The sequence below is a fragment of the Gobius niger genome (genome assembly GCF_951799975.1).
Source record: "Gobius niger genome assembly, chromosome: 14".
Taxonomy (NCBI): domain Eukaryota; kingdom Metazoa; phylum Chordata; class Actinopteri; order Gobiiformes; family Gobiidae; genus Gobius; species Gobius niger.
Window position 1 is genome coordinate 22048050 of NC_136865.1, and position 23068 is coordinate 22071117.

Below are 23068 nucleotides of genomic sequence, written 5' to 3' on the forward strand. Positions count from 1 at the left end.
ATACACGGACAGGACATTGAACTATCTAGGTGTCCACCTGGAGGCCAAGTCTTTTGATGTGTGTAACCAAATGCTGTCTATGTTTAACCAGTCTGTTGTTGCTGCTGTTCTTTCTTATGCTGCCATCTGCTGGGGCAATAACATGTCTGTCAAAAACCGTAACAGGCTGGACAAGCTGGTTAAGAGGGCGGGGTCAGTGGTCGGGGGGTCTCTGGATGCTGTCGAGGCAGTGGTTGAGAGGTACATGGGGAGAAAGGTCCAGGCCATCCTCAGTAACACCAAGCACCCTATGCACCCTCTATCTATCTATCTATCTATCTATCTATCTATCTATCTATCTATCTATCTATCTATCTATCTATCTATCTATCTATCTATCTATCTATCTATCTATCTATCTATCTGTCTATCTATCTATCTATCTATCTATCTATCTATCTGTCTATCTATCTATCTATCTATCTATCTATCTATCTATCTATCTATCTATCTATCTATCTATCTGTCTATCTGTCTATCTGTCTATCTGTCTATCTATCTATCTATCTGATTCACCAACCATGTTTTCCTTCACCATTATGTGTAAACAAAAACAAAAAGGCATTTATATTTGGCAGTTTTTATTTTTCTATTATTTGTATCTTTCAACTTCCCTAAACAGCACAGGCCCTCCTTTCCTCCGGAAGCTTTTGTGATGGGTATTGATCAGCATAAGCCAGTCCTTGAGTAGAGAGCAGTGCGTCAGAGAAGTCAGTGCTGGGTGAAGTTGGAGGACGTCCTGCATGACAATTCATTTCTTCTTGTCGGCCTTCTGTGCGGACTTGGTCACCTTTCCTGAGGACGGGGACTTCTTCTCCACTGCCTTGATCACGCCCACAGCGACGGTCTGCCTCATGTCACGAACGGCAAAACGTCCTGAAAGTGAACGGTACATTTTTGAGTTGCTGTTTGGATCAGGGGCACTCAAACATTTCACACCATGCACAGCACCACCACCTCATAAAAGACACTTTTCCAGGCTGCGACCCTCAAAATAAAGGGTCATTTCTTAAATTTTGCCCTTGGTAAATTGTGTGCTACCAGGTGGTACAAGTAAAAACATTACAGTATGTAGGTCACAACCGATATGGATTTTTAGGGCCCCGATACTGATATGAAGGGGGTTGGCCTGAACGATAGCTGATGTACAGTATAGGCCGATGTTTTAACTAAAGTAATTTGATGTTTGCTTGTTTCTTTATCTGTCCAATAGTCTATAGTTAAACATTAATTATTATAGTAAAGATTTCAATCACAGAATTATATCAAAAGAGGACGACAGACGTGTGTTTTTCCAAGGCCAATAACCGATTGTTTGGGGATTTTTGATTGGCCGATGCCGATCTGCACCGCTGATACTTTTTAAAAACGTCTGGTCTAAAATCCTGTGCATGAAGGTTCCAAACGTGTCAGTGTTGAACTGTGACAGCAGGGGGCGCTGTATATCCAGGTTTAATGGGTACTTCAGAGGGAGCTTGTTTAAAAAGCATTGATCAGCTTATTCCAAAACAAAAAACGGTAAGTCTCTGTCTCTTATGGTTCTGAAATTATATGCAAAAGTCTATAGGCCTCATTGGAAAGCGAAGACCTACAAAACTCAAAAATCTAAATGGAGCTTTTTCCTCGCATTGTCGCCACTTTTTTAACATTGTTTGTTGTTGAATTTTCGTCACATTTTTCCCACATTTTCATTGCTTTTTGTCACTTTTCTGTTGCTCTTTATTGGCCTTTTGTTGGATTTTCGTCACACATTTTTTAATTGCTTTTTTGTTGCATTTTCTTTCTCGTTATCATCTCATTCTCGTTGCTATTTTGACCATTTTTACCAAGAAGCTTTTAGATTTGGGTAAAGCTAAACTGGCAAAAATGTGCTTGGTCCAGGTGGGGGTTAAGAGGTTAAAAATACCCAAACATCGGTCGGGCCCTAATAGTGTGTATTGATCTAGGAATGACAATTATAAATCATATATGCAATTTAAAGCACTTTCCGTAGATGACGTCCCTTAGGCCCGGCTATTTCTACTCGAGGAATATCATTTTACACGAACAAACGTCTTCTTACTAAGTACTTTTAGTTTTTAAAGTGCAACAAAAATAAAGCTGAATCTCTGAATGTGAGTGTAATAGTATTCAATTAAAATGAGCAAGAATTCGAGTATGTTTTGATGGGATGTTTTTTACTCAGTGCCGCATTACAAGCATAAAAATCCATTGCATTTCTTTGCCCTCACCAGTTTAGGATCATTTGTGTATGTGAAACTCGCGTTGACTCACCCAGGGGAGGGTACTGGGAGAAGCTCTCCACACACATGGGTTTTCCCGGGACCATGGTGACGATGGCGGCGTCTCCGGACTTCAGGGCTTTGGGGTTGTCCTCCAGCTTTTTGCCTGAGCGACGATCGATCTTCTCCTTGAGCTCGCTGAACTTACAGGCGATGTGCGCGGTGTGGCAGTCCAGCACGGGAGCGTAACCCTGAGAGATCTGACCGGGGTGGTTCAGGATGATCACCTGAGGAAAAAGAGAACATTAGATCACATAGAAAAAAGAAAGAAATGTAATTATAATAACAGCGGAGAGCTTCCTCTGGTTTGAGGGAATTCTGGTAACCTGAGCGGTGAAGTTCTCAGCAGCCAATGGGGGGTCGTTCTTGCTGTCACCGGCCACGTTGCCACGGCGAATCTCTTTGACGGACACGTTCTTGATGTTAAAGCCGACGTTGTCTCCGGGGAGAGCCTCGGTCAGGGACTCGTGGTGCATCTCCACAGACTTGACCTCAGTGGTCAGGTTGGGAGGGGCGAAGGTCACCACCACACCGGGCTTCAGGATACCAGTCTCCACACGGCCCACGGGGACAGTGCCGATACCTGCGGGAGGGGATTCAAGTTTAGTTTGGGCGACACTTCTAAAAACATGTACAAGAGTGAATGATTTCTGGTGGTGACTGAGTGCGGCTCCGCTTCTGTCGGTCTGCCCCCAAATGTAAATTGTCCCACCTAAAGCACTTTGTGATCCTGTCTGTGAAAGGCGATGCACAAATAAAATCCTTCTCTTCTTGATTTGAGACCATTGTCTTTATTTCTGGCTCTCATTTGTCCAGGAAATAACGATTCAGAGATCATTATCAACCCTATATACGCTAAATGTTTCAGCCTAAACTTGTAGCTAAAGTCATCAGCTGGACTGGGCTGTTTTTTATGTTTTAAAGGAATAGGCCACCGTCACCTGTCTGATCTTCACCCGTGCCTTCAGTCACGTAAACACAGCGCAGACGGCGTTAGCATTTAGCCTCTCCCTCTCTCCACTATAGCTCCAAAACAGGTCAAGATAGAAGCTACCAAGCTCTTCCACGTTTTCCCTATTTAAATATGGTTACGTGAAGTGTTACACTACAAAGTATAATAAACAAAATGAAACAATGTGGATTTTCTAAGCGGATAAAAGGGGGAACTATATTGTAAGGCGTAATAATACCAGGAGTAGTTCGAAATCTGCGCAGTAATCTTCACTTTACTGAGCAGTAATCTTCACTTTACTGTGCGGATGCCAAACTACTCCTGGTATTATTACACCTTAGAATATAGTAACCCCTTTTATCCGCTTAGAAAATCCACATTGTTTTATTTTGTGTATTATACTTTGTAATGTAACACTTCACGTAACCATATTTAAATAGGGAAAACGTGGAAGAGCTTGGTAGCTTCTATCTTGACCTGTTTTGGAGCTATAGAGGAGAGAGGGAGAGGCTAAATGCTAACGCCGTCTGCGCTGTGTTTACGTGATTGAAGGCACGGGGGAAGACCAGACAGGTACAAAAGAACTCGTCAAAGCTAAGTTAAGAACATATCTCAGTATGTAAAAACGGTGGCCTATTCCTTTAAGACTTTTCAACAAATTCGAAAAGAGGTCAAATATCCTCACCTATAACAGCCCTGTGCAGCTGACAACTTAAGAAACTTCAAACATAATCATGAACTCCAGGACGTCTGAGTGGTTTAAACAAACAACCCCTTCTTCACAAAATGTTCTTCTTATTTTTGGATACCCCTTACCGCCAATTTTGTACACGTCCTGCAGGGGGAGACGGAGGGGCTTGTCGGTGGGGCGGGAGGGGGGCAGGATGGAGTCCAAAGCATCCAGGAGAGTGACGCCAGTGGCTCCGCCCTCCTTACGGTCGACCTTCCAGCCCTTGAACCAAGGCATCTGAAAACAGACACAAGGAAAACACATGTGAGACAGACGGAACCAGCTCCCTGTAAAACCGATCTGAATCTTTACTAAGTTCTAGAGCTGAGACAATTTCTAATTTTGATATATCATGTATGTAAGATAGTTTAGTTTCAATGGGGTAGGGCAACTACGCAGTGAATAGAGTGAATCAACATGGACATTTTTTGGTTTCTTTATTCAATATGTAATGCAATTGTTAAATGGGTTTAGATTAAAGAGACAAGATGCAAGTTGGTCATTTTATACTCGCTACTGCCACCTCAGGTCTTATGCGGAAGAAGAAGAAGAAGTGGAAGAAGAAGTGGAAGAAGAAGTGGAAGAAGAAGAAGAAGAAGAAGAAGAAGAAGAAGAAGAGGAAGAAGAAGAAGAGGAAGAAGAAGAAGAAGAAGAAGAAGAAGAAGAAGAAGAAGAAGAAGAAGAAGAAGAAGAAGAAGAAGAAGAAGAAGAAGAAGAAGAAGAAGAAGAACGTTTGTAGGAGGTTCTTTGTGCTAATTCTGCTTTCTGATTGGACGAGACAAAGACAGATATTTATGAAGTTTATAATGTACAAAACACAACAGATCCTAACTTTAAAAACAAAGTAGGTTGTCATCCAAAATACATAATCGTCATGTCTTTCTTGCTCTATTTTAGTCTGTGTTTGCTAGAAAACGATTAATCGATTACTGAAATAGTTGAGGCAGTTGTGATGAACAAGTCTGGGCTCATTCTACTCCTTAGGACATTGTTGGAGCATGTAGGGGGAGAAAAATACTTAATTTAAACATTTTTAAACTCTGTGTAGTCCCTTTAAGTTATTGTAGAATTTTAGATTTGACACAGGTTGTTCAAAAAGTCTTATAAATATATAAATAGCCCAAACTCTATTAGTCTAGTGACATTCAGCAAACTGTTGAGTCAAGACATGAGGTCACGACCAGTGTTAATTTCGTCGACTGAAATATTTAGTCTCGATTTTAGTCAAAGTGATATTTTTGACGACTAAAATTGGACTAAAACTAAATTAAAAGTTTTTCATGAGACTAAAACTATGACTAAAATGTCCAGATATTTTTGTCGACTAAAATAAGACCAAATAAAAATGAAAGGGAGAGACTAAAATCATGCAAACTTCTATTGACCGTCTGAAAGAGCCTCAGATCATGTAAATTCTCTGCCAAAGGATCAGCTCTGAGCTTTGTTCATGTGGAGCAGCTCCATGAAGCAGAAGAGCCTTATTAAATATGATTATAAAGAATATTATAAATGTAAGGTCGACTAAATTTGTCTTAAATTTAGTCGACTAAATCTACTTACAATTTTAGTCGACTAAAAGTAGACTGAAATTGAAGATTTTTTTTTAACTAAATCTCGACTAAAATTAAATTACATTTTCGTCAAAAGACTAAGACTAAAACTAGATTAAAATATGCTGTAAAAATTAACACTGGTCACGACCCTTTGCTGTGTTAGTTTAACCTTTGTACAGTTCACTATATCCATGTCATACTAAAAGTTTCATTCATAGCCTCACCTTGTCGCTGGCCTCCAGCATGTTGTCCCCGTGCCACCCGGAGATGGGGACGAAGGCGACAGTGTTGGGGTTGTAGCCAATCTTCTTGACGTAGGCGCTGACTTCCTTGGTGATCTCCTCGAAGCGCTTCTGGCTGTAAGGCGGCTCGGTGTTGTCCATCTTGTTCACGCCGATGATGAGCTGCTTCACGCCGAGGGTGTAGGCCAGCAGGGCGTGCTCGCGGGTCTGTCCGTTCTTGGAGATACCGGCTTCAAACTCACCGACACCAGCAGCAACGATCAGCACGGCGCAGTCAGCCTGGAGTTTAGGGAACATGGGTATTAGTGCTATACAGAATCTAAAAAGTGACCTACACATACTTTACAATCTGACCTCTCTGATCAAAAACCTTTTTCTTTACTACTTCCACGATTGCCTCTTGTCTTTACTCAGTATCACTGTCTTCAAGTTAAATAAAGGTAAAAAGCTAACACATGAGAGAAGACTAAAAAAATCACCTGCATTTCAGTTTGTATATTTCTAAATGACAGGGTAAGGAAGACCTGAATTGGACTAAAGTGTCTACAGCTTTTAAGATTTGCCAATTGCAGCCATTTAAATTAAGATTTCTACCCCTATGACAATAAATATGCAACAAAGACCACATTAAATACAATGCAATGCATACTTTACCTGGGAGGTGCCAGTGATCATGTTCTTGATGAAGTCCCTGTGTCCGGGAGCATCAATGATGGTCACATAGTACTTGACGGTCTCAAACTTCCACAGAGCGATGTCGATGGTGATACCACGCTCACGCTCGGCCTTCAGTTTGTCCAGCACCCAGGCGTATTTGAAAGAGCCCTTGCCCATCTAATTCACAGAAGCACGCCGAAACAGAGACCAAAGCGATTAATAATGAGAAGAAAATATTACAAAGAGTCCAATTTTTTTATAGGAAAGTCAAGAATGAGAACTATTGTGGAAGTCTGCCCTTATTAGCTTTGCCACTTTTCGGTAGCACTCTACAACATTTAGGCCTCGGTTCCCCTTTGATTCAAGATTACAATTTAAATGTGTGTTTTAGGGGGGTATAAATAAAAGTCTGATAAGTTTGATATGTTTACCTTCTCAAAATCTGTCCCAAACCAGCAGTGGTGGAAGAAGTACTCGATATTCTTACTTAAAGGCCCTACACCTGATTTTTTTGATTGCAAACAATGAAAGGAGAAGCCACTAAATTAGAATGTTAGTTGTGGGCCAAACTCATTCATAACTTTCTTAATATATTTGTTGCATCCAAATTCTTTACAGGGACAAGTTAATAGGCACATTTTACAACTTGCAGGGTCACTTTTCAGGGTCACTTTCACAAAAATGCTACAAAAATAGCCTGAAAGTTCATAAAATTGATACAAATGTTTTATAATTTGGTGCACACTGTTTTCCTCACAAACAATTGAGTTTACAATAGACTTAAGGAGGAAAAATATTTTTCATTCCATCTCTAGAAATAAAATCAGGTATAGCTCCTTTAAGTAAAAGATAGGACCAAACACATACTTAAGTAAAAATAAAAGTATGTAAGTAAGTAAAAGTACAAAAGTATGCAGTGTAAAATGTACTTTATAGGTAGTAAGTAAAAGTATTAAAGAGTTTAATGTGCAGGATTATTTTTGAATCATTTGAATCAAACCAGGTCTAAACGAGTAAACCACTAACTCAGGTCAAAAACAGGAACTAAACCAGGTCTAAACCAGGTCTAAACCCGGACTAGACTAGGTCAGGTCTAAACCAGATCTAAAGGTGTAAACCACTAGACCAAGTCTAAACTGGGACTAAACCAGTTCATTGGAGAGAGGTCACTTTGAAAATAAAATACTTTTACTTTTAACACAAGTAAAAAATGTAGTGCAGTAGAAAGTACAGATACAGGCTCTAAAATGTAGTGAAGTAAAAGTAAAAAGTATTCATCATAAAATGCACTTAATACATAATAAATAATAATAAACTTATAGGCACTAAAACTGATTTTTTTTTTTTCTAGTAATGAAAAAAAGACAGTTTTCAGTGAACGGAAACTATTTCTGTATCTCTTCCCGTAAATGTTCAAAAAAATGTTAAAAAGAAAAGAATAAATAAATAGACAAATTGCTTTCAAATTGTGAAATGTGTCTAATGTGCCCAAAAGTTATAAATACAACTAACATTGTATTATAGTGGCTTCCCCTTCCATCGTTTTGTGATTAAAAAAAATAAGGCCTTTAAGTAAAGTGCAAACATAGAAGAGCTTAATGTAAATGAAAGTAAATGTATTTAAAAAAATCCACTTTCAAATAGTAAAAAAAAGTATCTCTCAGATTGTTTTGAACTACTGAAAGAGCTACATTTTGGGATGTTTTAGAAATCGCATTATCAAACAAGGTCACACAGACTGTAATATGGCTGCTGGTGACAGACTAAAATTGATCCAAATCTGATCAGAATGATGTTACTGCAGCTACACCGACTACATGTCTCTAAAAAGATCTGTGTGAATATATGCGTTGACCACTATTCAAAAATACTATTAAAATACATAGTAGTGGAGTAGGACATAAAAATAGCTGCTGTATAATGTAGTGATTTAAAGTAATACAAAAAAAAATGTACCAAAGGATCCTAAAATGTGTATCTGTTTGAAAGCACTAGAGGGCGCTCAATGACAGGTTTATTGGCAGTATCCCTGTCCCACGCAGCCGCACCCACTGACTTCATGACTGTGTTGCTTAATTTTGCTGGTCACATGACGGGGTTTTACTGTCCCCTGCGGCAGTACCTCAGCGGCCTCTTTCTCGAACTTCTCGATGGTTCTCTTGTCGATTCCACCGCATTTGTAGATCAGATGACCGGTGGTCGTGGACTTGCCGGAGTCGACATGGCCAATCACCACGATGTTGATGTGGATCTTTTCCTTTCCCATTTTGTTACTACAGAATAAAAAAACACTTAGTTTTACACTTTAACACATAAAACGGCTTCATCATTCGACCAGATTGAACATGAATTGCTCGGTTTAAGTTGAAATGAAGAAAGAGGAGCCATGCATCTCTTGGATTTTATTACACGTCAAATATTTTATCAGCTTTATTGTCCCATGTGAACTAGGCAAACAGTAAAATGAAAAACAAAAACATTCCATGACCATGTGTGGCTTTTATTACCAATGTTCCTGATCATAACACAACCCTTTCAAACACAGTACCCTGAAATTTGAGCCTCCAATGTTATTTTTCCACGGTGAAAACTAGGCTGAAATGGGCTTTTCTCACACAGGCTCAGTGTCAAATACTTGTCGGTAGTCGGTGCTGTGGTGCCAGACAGACACCGGTGACTCAGCCATGTGCTCTGGACACCGGCGTGCGCCTCCATGTTGGGAGCGCGCGCTCATCCGCCATGTTACTGCAGGCGCGCTCCCGCACAGGGCAATGACTAGACGCGCGTTCACGTGTACAGCATGACAAGCAGAAATGACTCAAATATACATGAAAGATAATGCAGTTTAAGCCTTCAAAGAACTAAAGCCACAGCTCAGGCCACTTAAACGTTCCCTTCAAACCCACGCAGCAAATCAAAGCCATTGTCAGTTTGTTTCACCAATATTCATGCATAGAAAATACAAGATTAGGAACAAACCTTTGTCCAGCAACAAGAGGACCCCAACTACCAGCAAAGGGGAAAAAAAAGGACTGAGTGTGACCCGTCCTGAGATTTTATACCCGACGGAAGGGGAGGGGGAGTGCTGCGAAGCCTCTTGTTGCTGTCAAACTAAAAATAAGGAAAGCCATTGGCTGAGTGGTGGACAAGTGTACCCCCAACAGCACGGTCAAAGACAGCTGCAAGACAAGCTCAGCCTGTGACTTGTAGTTACCACATTGACGAGCAGGGACAACAGTGTCGATTTTTTTCATAGAATTTTATTTTATTAGTTACCAGCAGCTTCTTTCCAATCAAATTTGTGGCATTTAAACATCAAGAGTTCTAAACCATTTCCAACTTAAACTCAACTGAAGAGGCACCGTCTGCGATTTAAAAGACAATGCTGCAGAACTTTTTCCTGCGAAAACTTTTACGATGGGTTTTAATCAGCATAAGCCAGTCCTTGAGCAGAGAGCTCTGCCTCAGAGAAGATGGTCCAAGAAAAGGGGGGAAGTGAGTTGAAGTAGTGGCCCGCTGCTGCCGGCACACATTTCCCGAGATGATGTCCTGCACAACCATTCATTTCTTCTTATTGGCCTTGTCTGCAGCCTTTGTGGTTTTGCCAGAGACTTCCTTGTAGTCAACTGCCTTGATGACACCTACAGCCACAGTCTGCCTCATGTCACGCACAGCGAAACGACCTGAGGAGGAGATAAGGTTAGAAACGCATAACTGCATGCAATGATCAATATTGCATAAACTTACCAAGGGGAGGGTAGCTTGAGAAGGGCTCCACAACCATGGGTTTCTGTGGGACCATCTTGACGATGGCAGCATCTCCAGATTTGACGAATTTGGGGTTGTCCTCAAGCTTCTTGCCAGAACGACGGTCGATCTTCTCAATCAGCTCCTTGAACTTGCATGCGATGTGAGCAGTGTGGCAGTCCAGCACTGGGGCATAACCCTCATTGATCTGGCCAGGGTGGTTCAGGATGATGACCTGGAAAGTGCACATTAGGTCAGTTAAAATCATAATTTAGGAACGTATAGTAGTAGTTACTCCACTGACAAACCTGAGCATTGAAGGTATCAGCTCCCTTGGGTGGGTCGTTCTTGCTGTCACCAGCAACATAGCCACGACGGATTTCCTTGACGGACACGTTCTTGACGTTAAAGCCAACGTTGTCTCCGGGAACAGCCTCGGGCAGAGATTCGTGGTGCATCTCCACAGACTTGACCTCAGTGGTCAGGTTGACAGGGGCGAAGGTCACCACCATGCCAGGCTTGATGATGCCAGTCTCCACACGGCCCACGGGGACAGTGCCAATGCCTAAGAGAGAACGCTGTTAAAATCAAATACATTTTGATCACACATTTAAAAGTTTGATTGACCAGAAACCCACCTCCAATTTTGTAGACATCCTGCAGGGGCAGACGGAGGGCTTTGTCAGTGGGTCGGGAGGGGGGCTGGATGGCATCCAGAGCCTCCAGCAGAGTGGTACCACTGGATGAGCCTTCTTTACGTTCGATCTTCCAGCCCTTGAACCAGCCCATCTTTTCACTGGACTCCAACATGTTGTCTCCGTGCCACCCAGAGATTGGGACAAAGGCAACGGTGGCGGGGTTGTATCCAATCTTCTTGATGTACGTGCTGACTTCCTTGGTGATCTCCTCGAAACGGGCCTGGCTGTATGGCGGCTCAGTAGAGTCCATCTTGTTCACGCCGACAATGAGCTGCTTCACACCGAGGGTGAAGGCCAGCAGGGCGTGCTCGCGGGTCTGTCCGTTCTTGGAGATACCAGCCTCAAACTCACCGACACCAGCAGCAACGATCAGCACGGCGCAGTCAGCCTAATAAAACCATGCGATTAGAGGAAGTCGGACACAATTAGTATGAACTAGCAGCAGTGAAGTAACTTACCTGTGAAGTTCCAGTGATCATGTTCTTGATGAAGTCCCTGTGTCCAGGAGCATCAATGATGGTCACATAGTACCTGCTGGTCTCAAACTTCCACAGAGCAATGTCGATGGTGATACCACGCTCACGCTCGGCCTTCAGTTTGTCCAGCACCCAAGCGTATTTGAAAGAGCCCTTGCCCATCTATAAAACAAATCAGCAAAATATCTTATATAAGAGCATTCAGTAATTATGACTGCAGTTAATGTGGATCATTGATAATCATTGTTACATGACTGCAGTTAATGTGGAACATTGATAACTATCGTTTGTGAAAGCTCTCATTCATCCACATTGATAACTATTGAGTCAGCCTGACTAAGGCGCACAGGCCCCACCCCGCGTGCGCGCTCTCGGTGCTACACCCTCGTGCCAGCAGCGCACTGTGCCGATGCCGCCATTTTGGACAGAGTCAAACTCCATTTGTGATTAGAAAAGTGTAAAAGCTTACCTCAGCGGCTTCTTTCTCAAACTTCTCGATGGTTCTCTTGTCGATTCCACCGCATTTGTAGATCAAATGACCGGTAGAAGTGGACTTGCCGGAGTCGACATGGCCAATGACCACGATGTTGATGTGGACCTTTTCCTTTCCCATTTTGTTGTTACTGCGGATAAAAAAAAACGTTAAACATCGTTAATCCAAACATCGTTAATCTAATCGTATGAGAGTCCTTTCCCAAACACAGCCACGTCACCAACCGAACCGGCTTTAAAACTCAAGTCAGACGTGGATTGAAGGTCAAGACTGATATAAAAAAGGGCCTCATTTTGTAAATAATAGGGGGTCACAATTAACATTTTCCATTTAAACCGTTGCCATGCTCGCCACCCTGCGATTTACGCAGTCATTTCACGGAAGCGGACTAGGCCGCAGTCGGCCCCTGTCCACGCCAAACACGTGTTAACCATAGGCCACGTCGGATTAAGTTACAAAGACTGCCAAATATTCAGAAGCCATCTCTGCCAGGACCTCAACACCTGTTACTTGAGAATTACACACAGTTGTTTCAAGACGGGAGGAGAGTGAAATGCCTTTCCCACATCCCCGGCATCAGTTTTCGCAAGTGCTCCCTTTGTTCCAGCTAACTCAGCCTCCATCAAAAAGCCGCCCACGAGTTACTTACAACTTGGACCAAAATTCGCACAAAAAACCCACTTAGAAGGACACATGGAGGGGTAAAGCTAGCTAATACACAAGCCTAGATTCCTTACATTTAAAAGCTACAGGTTATTCATCCGCGTTACATAACTTTTATCAGGCAAAATTGGCGACAAAACGCGACAGTTAACCGTACTTGTCTCGTGTCTACAGGCTACGCAACGGCAGAAGCTAGCAACAAAGGCACAAAATGACGAAAATTGGGTAAATACGGAGAAACTTACCGGTGTTTCTGGGTTTTTTCACGGCCAACGCTGCTGCCCCTGAGCCAGGTAACAGAAAGAGGAAGAGATTGGGAGGATCGAGGGGTTATATAGTCGATGCGAGGGAGGCGGCCTGCGCAAAAACCCGCAAATCAAACGCATTCCTGGGAAAACGTCATGGCGTCACAGTGATGGGAGGATTTACGGCTCTTTCAGCGGTAGCCGAATCTCTGGTATCCGTTCACTTCAAAGAGCCGTTCAAAGACTGGCTCGTTTTTATGTACTTTCCCGTCGTTCAGTAGCTAAATTAAATTATTAGAGAGCTAATTGAAGAGAAAGATGAGACAAAGAGAAATAAAAGAGTATTTCAGTTTATGTTCATTCTTTTGTGATACACATGTTATAATGAGCAGTTATCGCATAACTTCAAAATAAAAAAATAGTGATAAAAAAAAAAAGGAAACATCTGGGATAATTTTGGGATGGGCTGCCCGCATCATGCAATTTACAGCGATTACATTTTTTATTTTTTCCCCCCCAGGTTTAAAACTGCTGTTGTACTTGTATCAAAACTTTGTGCCACAACAGAAAACAGGCTGGTAGCCTACGTGAAATTAATTAAAAAGCTTTCAGGCGTGTTGCCATGCTTTTTCTTGTGTGTAAAAAAAACTACGTAGAAAGGATAAATATCTGGCTATATACGCAACGAGATCGATCTATTCAAATAGCCATTGAAAATATCCGATACGGTCACATCAGCAGCAGCAGTAGCGCGTCACAGGATGATGAGCCAGCCCGGCTCACAGTCATGCATGATTTCTCACAGCTGGGAGGCAAGTAGCCTATAAGCTTATTAAAGAACTAAAAAGATATTCACATCTTCAACACTGTGGCTTATGAAAAGGTGGAGATACAAAGTTATACCAGAGCTGAGCTGGTGTTGGCTGTATCAATACTAGGCCTATTCAACTCCATCAGGCTATCAGTGCTATGGTGCAATATCAAGTAAGTAGGCCACAAGCCTATCGAGTTATAAAGTCAGCTTTTGTTCCTCATTTAAATACATTACAAGGTATAGTTTACAGTAGGTCTAGTGTCGGGACCTGCTGGGATGGGCTTGATTAATTGTTATAAATAAATCAAAAAACATGTCTTGTGCAATTCTTTACATTGTTTCTACTTGCTATCTTATTACAAAACAACACTGCAATTTGTAAACAGTGTTTAACACAACTGTCACTGCCAGTGAATGTCACAGTGAAAAAACATTTATTATTATTATTATTTTATATATATAATTTTTGGTCTATATTTTGCATTCGCTGGTAACTTTTGATTGAAACTTAACTTTTTCAGTCCAGCCTTAGGCAGCATGCAAGACATGCCTGAATGAGCGTCGTCACCCAACCCCCCAGGTATCGGCATAAGACTGTGGACTGTAGACCCCCACCAGGTGGGAGCTCTCTGCGAATTAGCCTGACCAGATTATCCCAAGCCATTTGCATTCACACAGTCTGAAAAAACAGACTCCTGCTGTCTCCACAACACCTCAACAATCCTGCATTTGCATTCAGAGGACGGCAGATCACATCTGGGGATAACTGCATCAAGAAGTGAGAGGCTGAAGCAAATGTTGATGAATATATTTTAATTATTGAACCTTGTTGATCTGAAAACGTATCCTGCAGGAAGTAGAGACAAAATTATAGACACAAGTTACAAGAGTCCGTGTACTCAATCATTTACCCTCATCAAGAGCAGACATAAACCAGGAAATGGCAAGTTTCTTCCCAGCTTCAAACAATAAACCCAATTTTATCAAAAGCAAAATTTATGTTTTAATTTCAGTCTGAATCCGAATTATTTTATAAAAGAATAAAAAAAGCAATCATCAATTAAAATACCAAGATATTTATTAATTATTATAAAAGGATTTGAGGTTTTTCATTCCAATAAAAGCATGTACAAAAGTTTCGTACTGTTGATTGTACAAAATGTGAACATGATTAACCCTGAAAATGCAATTCATGAAGTTTAGACTTCGGGTTCAAGTTTAGTAATTTTACTCAAGTTTAAGAAATGTTTCATTTAATTTGAGTACATGTGCCATTTTTTAAACGTACTCCTTTTGAGTACATTTTAACAGACTTACAGCTATATTGTTATGCTATGAGAAGGTCAATAGGGCAGTCTCCTCCATCCCTCTGAGACGCAGGAGATTAGAGACAGCTGCAGCCCCCAACTATCATACTTCAGTACTGTTACTATTACACATTTAAGTATTTGTACAAGTACACACATTGCCATACACACTCCCAGCTTTTTGCCCCCCTCCCTCCACATACAGCTCAGGTAATAGGGAGAGCTCTTCACTCATGCAGCTGCTTCCATCTGTCAAAGCCTGAGAGAAAGCTAAAGGGGCTAACGGCTATGAGAGCAGGCTGAGGCGTGATATCTGAGCGCCTACACAGGGAGGGACTCTCTGCGATGACATGCACTATGGTTTTTGCACAATCTGATCGTGGTCATTGTCAAATCCTGGTTTAACTTTCCTAACCACAGCATAACAGTACAACAGTTCACAATTATTCCTCCTGAAATTGTGCTGTTTTGGACCGGATTTGACGACAAGACCGTGATTGTGACATATGTACTAGAGTATTTAGTTCACTGAGGTGGAGGACAGGTCTGAATTCACTAGTAAAACATGTCTTTTGTCTGACAATGGTTGAACATTCTGGTTGATCCAGTTTCAGACCTTCCCACTAAACTCTACACATCTATTACGGCTACTGTTATTACACAGCTACATTTACTCAAGTACATGATCTCGAGTAACTGAAGTAACTGCACTACTTTTATCACGCAGTACACTTCACTTCTACTTGAAACATTTGGAATGAGTAAATCTTCAAGTGACAAAAGCTTCACGTTGACAGATGGAAAAAAAATCACAGCCTTTTGTTAATTTAAATTTAATTCATTTCCTTTTATTTAAAGGGACTATACGGCGTTTAAAAATGTTACAGTTCAGTATTTTCCTCCCCCTACATGTTCCAGCAATGTCCTTATGTGTAGAATGAGCCCAGACCTGTTCACCACAGCTTCCATTAAAATCCTGCACTGTCACTCAAAAAGGTGGTAATTCGGGTCTGATAGTGTCGTCATGCACGAGCTTGATATAAGCTGCAGTTACACGTATGACCTGAGGTGGCAGTAGTGAGTATAAAATGGCAAACTTGCATCTAGCCCCTGCAGGTGAACAGGGATTTTTTACAGATATCAATTTGAAACTTTTGCTGTCGATCACTGGCATAAAGTTTTCTGTCATTTTATCTTTTCATATAAGAACAAGGTGTTTTATGCCTAAAAATGCCCCAAATTTCCCATCTTTTCGGCGACGAAATCTGAATAATGGATAGAGCTACATTCAAATTTATTGTTTCATTTCATTGGTAAATGAGCTACCAAGATTTTTTCAGAGGGGATCTAGGATTTCTTGTTTAGTTTTAGTTTTTTAGTCGAAAAATTTGTAAAAATGTAATTTTCGCCTCATTTTTTCACATTCAAAACTCAATAAATGGGGTTTAGGGATTAGATAATAAAAAATCCCTCTGAAAAAATCTTCCAAATATTGTTCAGTCCAAGGCTGGAAAATGTGAAGTCTTTAGGTCCGACAAACGAACAACAAAAATGTGTTTTGAGAAAAAGGCCCTTGAAATTGCATTGTCCTATATAAGTCTATGGGCAAACATTGAATCAGCGCAATATTTGAACATGTTTTTGTGAAGATTAGGCATATTTTCTGTTTCCGGGTGAAAGCTTATATGTTCAGAGACCAATTTGTCCCAAAACCTGAAAACTGAAAAAATTGAGTTTTGCCTGCAGTGTCTCCCCTTAATGTACAGAATTAATTGTTTTCTCTCATTTCAGTGTGTACTCTTTTAAATATCAAGAGTTATTGAAATGATTGTATATTTTGTTATAACCAGAGCGTGGTGTCCTGCACTGGTCAGCTCCTCCACCTGCTCCTTCCTCTTCCTCCTGTCCCTTTTTTGTTTCCTAGCGCCTCTTGTGACGCCTCCGCTGTGCTGCAGGTTTGGGCGGCTCTTTGTGCCTCTTCAGTGTTTCAGAAGAGAAAATTCGTCTCAAATGTTTCTTATTTGTTTTTGTTTTACTTGAGGGGTTAATATTTCAAACTCAGATACAGTCTTAAAGCGGTTTAAGTTACATTATTTTGCAATTCGGAAGATAAGGCAGATTGACCAAATGTCCTCCCGCAAGTGTGTCCTGACAGTTCTCATTACAATACAACAAAAAATGAAAATAAATACATGGTTTAGTCTAGGACAGGTTGATTATTATTATTATTATTTCTTTTTTTTTTATTATTTAGGGTGTCCATCTACTTTTATATGGCCCCAAAACCTGTCCCACGGCGTCACACTGTCTCCCGCCTTTTAGAGAATCGTCCAGTTTTCTTACATTCCATTCACAAACTAGCAATGACAGGCTGTTCAGCTACATTTTATCTTTTGCATATTTACCACACTCTGCAACTATTTTCCCCACTTATCTGGTTCAAAGTCTTTTTGCCAACACAATTTCAGGCTATCAGAATCAATACTCATGACAAGAGCAGCTACTTTAGAGAACTGAGACTCTGTGTTTTTTTCGTGGATGCTTCTCATAATTTGTTATTTGATTATAACTTAAACTGACTGAGCCAAAACAACTTCTTAACTGTAAATATATTTCCAGAAATTACTTTTACCCATCAAGTCATATTTCTGCCACAGCTGGTTATATGATAAGAATACACCATCTTCATATAAATCCTCGATTGTGTTATACCTTTGGAGAATCACTGCTCCCAATAGGAATAGTTGTATGTTAATGTTTAAAGATTTTGTGAGCTTTTGCCCAGACATCCCGGAGTGCAATATAACTGGATTCTTAATATCTGTATAGTCATTAAAGAACAACTAACCCCCAAATCAACTTTTTTTTCTAGCTAAGTTGTATAAATGGGTATCTTATAGTGTTGTCTACGTGTATATGTCACTATTTTAACAATTTAGTGCAAATTTGTTGAAATCCTGTCTTTGTGTCCCAAACCGTCCGTGTGGCGCCATCTGCAGCGAACTGTCGGTACTGCATTTGATTTTTTGAATTCGGCACCCAATTAGCGGAGGGGAGAGAGATGATGTCAGGAGGCGAGAGATGATGTCACGGGCCCTGCCGCTCTGGGGTATAAAAGGGCTCAGTCTCGCTCACGCCCCCGTAGCGAGTTGGAGTTGGAATAACGAGAGAATATTTTCATCGATTGTCAGGTTTGCGATTAGTTGTCATAGCATTTAGGTAGATTTTATTAGGATAGCTTTTTTATTATAAATAAGTGTATAGTTTTAGTTGTGTTAGTTGTTGAATATTGTAGTTTTAGTCACTAGTTGCTTTTATTGTTAGATTAGTTAGCTCAGTTTAGCTTAGGGCGTTTGTTAGTATTGCTTTTAGTGGTCTATCGTGTATAATTTAATTGTTAGTTGTGAATTGTACTGTGTTAGGATGGGGAGGAAGTGTAGCGTAGTGGGGCTGGAGTTTGCAAAGACCATTTTACGTGCTGATTCCTTCGCCAACTTCACCGAGGTTGAACTGGGCTATGCTAGTCTTCTCCGTTTGAAGAGCGAGGCCGTCCCCACAGACACTCCTGCCCCGCCAACAATGTGAGGTGAGTGAGAAAAATAATGATTTACCCATTTTGGATTTGGTAGTAATTGCATTGATTGTAGCTGCTGTAAAAAGAGGCACTTGGTTCACTCTGTCCCGGTCATTTCTGTCAGTAGTAGCTACTTTGCTCACAGATTGAGTCATGTACAGTATATAGAATTTTTATGTGCACGTCAGAATAGATCGTTATTGTAGTGTCTCAAACAAATTCGCCGTTTTGGCCTCTGATAACACCAATCACATGAGTCGTGTAGATCTGTTGAAAAAATATGGCGTGTAAATAGACACTGCAGCCTCAGCTCCAGGCGACGTGTCCCGCACTCGCTCACTGTGGCTGAGGAACAGCAGCCACCGGTTATAAGCGCGTCTACTCGCTGCCCGGGGCAGCCTGCTAATGCATCCGTCTGCAAAGTTACGCCAACACTGTGCGCAAATGTGCACGAGTCTGAGCACCAAACTAATCGAAGTTTGACATGACTGTAGCTTTTGACAGTAGCTACAAGCTAGCCTGTAAAGCTAACGTATAGCTAGCCTGTAAAGCTAACGTATAGCTAGAACGTACTGTGTGTCTGAGGCTAAACTGACCGGCTCCGTGCGCGCTCTGCTCCCGTTTGATGCTCGAATGCGGTCAGTGAGGAGAGGGCTGACCACTCCAGGTGGACCGTGTGGTCAGTGAGGAGAGGGCTGACCACTCCAGGTGGACCGTGTGGTCAGTGAGGAGAGGGCTGACCACTCCAGGTGGACCGTGTGGTCATTGGGCGCTCACAGATGTGAGCTGTTCTTACGTGGTTTCAGAATCAGTATAGTTGTTATTGCCATTGTTGTTGAACAGGTTCACAAAGTAGGATAAATTCTGATAATTATGTTCATGTTGACAAGTTTTCTGAAGTGAACCAAAGTTTACACCTATTTGGACGCAGCTTTTCAAAATGCCAAACCATTTGGAAGTTTTTAGTAGCCGACTGTAGCCAGAATTAACCTGATACAAATATTTGGTTGATCTGCTATAGGGTGGCATATTCTGAAGTATATCCTAGGTTGTATTCCTATAAATCATCAATACAAACAATGTGTTTGCATGTCACTTGTGTGTGCACTTTATAAATATTATTTATTGTTATGTTTTCAGCCAAAAGTGAGCAGAGAGAAATGTCCAGACTGATCCAGTCATTACAAGGCATGCAAGTGTCCAGGCCAATGTGAAGCCGAGCAGGCGACGCAAAGGTGAAATCTATTTATCCTTTATACAGCACTGTCATTTTATGTATAAAACAGTCTACACTTTTGTTTTTTTATATACTGTAGTTAGACACAAGTTGTGTAATTACTGCCATTTTAAACGTGTTTTTTTTGTTTGTGTTTTGTACAGCTACTCAAGCCCGGACCGCTTACACAAGCGTCGGTTGTGGGACTGAGGACCTGATGGAAATCCCTCTCCCTGACAGTCCCAGAGCAGCCTCTACATCTTTAAAAAGGAGAAGGTGTGAGGTGTCAGCGTCTGACCCCAGCTTCCACATCGACGACAGTGCCAGCACTGTGAACTGTTCAAGGTACAAAGGAAATCTAGAGTTTTAATTGAAAAAATATATACAGCGTCCTGGTTTTTTGAGGGATGAAATATCCTTTATTTTATATAGCATTCCTGCTGAAGTCCCTCCACACAAGGACAAAGAACATATTGTTCTTGAGGACCAACTGCTGGAGCTGTTTAGGCGATGTCCTGTCTGGGTCACTCAACAGTGTCCTCGCTGTGAGTTCTCCAGTCAGTGGTCCAGTCAGCCCATGGTGAACAACATCCCAGCTGGAAACCTACAGCTCTGTGCTGCTGTGCTGTTCACCGGCTCATCCTTTAGCCAGATTTCAAAGGTACTACAAAAACATTTTATTTTTCCATATATTATCCGATGATAACAGATGTTTTAATTTTATAGTTCTTGGGGGCCTTCAATATTCAGGGACTGTCAGAGCAGTGCTTCTATAGGCATCAGGCAAAGCTCCTCATCCCTACGGTCAACTGGCAGTGGAAGCTGGAGCAGGAGGACCTCATCAGGGAGGCTCTTGAAAGCGGCTCTGTTACACTGGGCGGGGACATGCGGGCAGATTCACCTGGTAAATACATTTAATAAACATTTATTTGAAGTATTAAAAGTCAGCTAATGTATAACTTGCATTCATGTAGGACATTCAGCCAAGTATGGCAGTTACACCATGATGAATCTAACGAGTAACAAAGTCATTGACATCCAGCTAGTCCAGGTAAAACATTACAATACAAACATAAATATGTAACTTTGGATAACTGTGCATTATGATAGAACTCATATTCTTATTTTTTTGTCTTATTAGAGCAATGAGGTTGGAAACAGCGTGCGCATGGAGAAGGAGGGGTTTGTGTTTTGTGTCCCAGAGATTGGAAAAAAATGATGCGCTGGGCCAGAAAAGGTGAACGGAGGAAATGACGAGGTGGAAGAAAAGCATTGTGAACCATCTATATGAATCATCTCTACTGGTCACCATCAAAGGCTGTGGCTGAGTGGACATCTGGGCAACTACATTCAGAATGTCCACGGAAAACCCCCTGTTCCCTCGCTGTCTTCACAGGCCTTTGGTTGGGGATGATGCAAGAGAGTGGCCAAAATCAACTATGTGTAATTACAATGACTCCTCCCAATATCTAATTTATATTGATGTATTTACACTTCACATATCAATTTATTATTCTTTGTAATTCTTTATAATTCTTTGTAGGCACAGCAGCATGCGAGAGACTCTTACTCTTTTGTTAACACCACGTTTTTTGAAAGATTAAGCTAAAATAAGCCCACAATACCACACTTCAAATATTGAGGAATCCATAGTCTGATTCTCACAATAGTCTGGGCCTCTTATTCAAAGGAATGCTGGCCAGGTAATGATTCCTAAAGGTTCAACAAATATTCACTAGTTATTTTATCACTTTGAAATGTTTAGAAAATAGATACTGCATATTAATGTTTATTTGTGAAATTTTAGGGTGCAGGTTGGTGCCTTGAATTATGATTAAAAAAGGCAAATCGTCATAGTGTATCCAAAATTCAAGCGTGGAGACTACACAGTGAGAGCCATGAAGACCAGAGCTACCTCAGGTATGTCACATTAAAAACAACACAACCAATGCTTTTACAAGGACAAATGTTTTGTGCTTTGTTTGTCTACTTTGACCAACTAATGGCCCTGCTGTTTGAAAGTGTGGTCGAGGATCCTCTCCCATATCAGGAGCACACAAAGGACCTGTGCCTGAACCATTCTGTGCCCATTGGACAACGTAATAGATTAAAATCAATGTTTCATGCAAGATTTAATTGTGGGCAGTAAAAAAAAAATGAAGCCTGTATATGTTCTGTCAGATATGTCACAGGAAGGTATATGCAGCACCACTTTATGTTTCTAGAAGCTGAAAACTTACTGCATGTATATTTATTACAGTTGGTATTGTATAACATAACCAGTCAACTTTGTCTGTTCAATTTGTTTATTGCACACTATGTAGGCCAAGTGAGTGGCACATGCAGCTCAACCTCAAGTGAAATGTGAGCTGTAAGTTTGTAGTAAGTTTTACCAAAGAAATTGTGCTATAATTTGGAAATTGCACTGTTGTAAGAGCCAGAAGTGCAGAATCAAGTACTGGTACAAAACAAGATCTATAATTTTCATTAATATTTCAATATTCAACTAAAACAGCATACATCTAAATACTTCATTATAGCCTTTACTCTACAGTGTCATCATTCAGTGGTAGTTTAGTGTATGTGTTAACGTTGGTTAAACCTTTTAGTTCACTAAATTTAGTAATAGAAATTACTTCAGGCTATTTACTTAGGGCTAACTGGCTCTTTGGGTTCACAATGTTACAGTCAAGCCTTTAGAGAAACATGACCTGAATGATTCTGTCTCACATCTTCAATGGCAAACCAAAAATCAATTTCAAAAAGACAGCGTTCCTGCTCAATAATACAGGCCTACATTTATTTATTTGATATGTTTTGTGCACTTTGCTGTAAGAAAAATAATAAAAATCTTTGTAACACAAATAGCCACGTCTCTATATCACACACTCTGCTGAGGACACTGAGATACATCTCCCATGTTCACGTAGACCACAGCAAAAGTCTACATCTAAAATAGATCGGTAAATTCTGAAGCAGCCAGGACAGTTACGTCCCTTAGCTGCGATGCTAACGTCGATCGAGCTCAATGCTAAGCTGCTAGCTTTGTAAATGACAGAGGAATAAATGACCCAGCGCCTCAGGTACAAGGTCGCTGTCTGCCACGATGCCCCCCCTGTGTAGAGAGAGCTGTCGAGCTGTCCCAGTGGAACAAGTTGCTAAATAAGTTAGCTCGCTGGAACTCCATGCTCCCATGCTCGGACTTTGTTTACGAGGAGCGCTGCAGGTGCAGCGTCGAAGTCAGAAGCCTCAAGCCCCTCCCACCCCTCACCCCTCCCGCGTGCCCCTTAGTCCTCCAGGCAACGCCCCCTTTCTGTTGAGATTTTCAAATCTGAGGCTCTGATACTGAGGCTCTGGAAGGAGGGGTTAGTAGCCCTTTA

General features: G+C 41.2%; 2 protein-coding genes and 1 long non-coding RNA gene across 3 annotated transcripts; 1 reads left to right on the forward strand and 2 right to left on the reverse strand.

Annotated features, from left to right (window-relative positions):
- Positions 1-606: 606 nt before the first annotated feature.
- On the reverse strand, positions 607-9546 carry LOC306973900 (elongation factor 1-alpha-like). The gene is made up of 8 exons (XM_079570980.1): positions 9435-9546; positions 8578-8728; positions 6453-6632; positions 5781-6077; positions 4090-4240; positions 2648-2904; positions 2314-2548; positions 607-915 (listed from the first exon to the last, which is right to left on the reverse strand). Exons 2-8 carry the CDS (start codon positions 8719-8721, stop codon positions 791-793), a joined length of 1389 nt encoding a protein of 462 aa, XP_079427106.1. The 5' UTR covers positions 8722-8728; positions 9435-9546; the 3' UTR covers positions 607-790.
- Positions 9547-9699: 153 nt separating this feature from the next.
- On the reverse strand, positions 9700-12932 carry LOC306973901 (elongation factor 1-alpha). Its single transcript, XM_079570981.1, has 7 exons — positions 12778-12932; positions 11846-11999; positions 11359-11538; positions 10841-11288; positions 10511-10767; positions 10203-10437; positions 9700-10138 (listed from the first exon to the last, which is right to left on the reverse strand). Exons 2-7 carry the CDS (start codon positions 11987-11989, stop codon positions 10017-10019), a joined length of 1386 nt encoding a protein of 461 aa, XP_079427107.1. The 5' UTR covers positions 11990-11999; positions 12778-12932; the 3' UTR covers positions 9700-10016.
- A 7554-nt stretch (positions 12933-20486) lies between these two features.
- LOC306974050 lies at positions 20487-20870 on the forward strand. Its single transcript, XR_013793599.1, has 3 exons — positions 20487-20592; positions 20663-20739; positions 20830-20870. It is a non-coding gene; the product is annotated as an uncharacterized lncRNA (long non-coding RNA).
- Positions 20871-23068: the final 2198 nt, after the last annotated feature.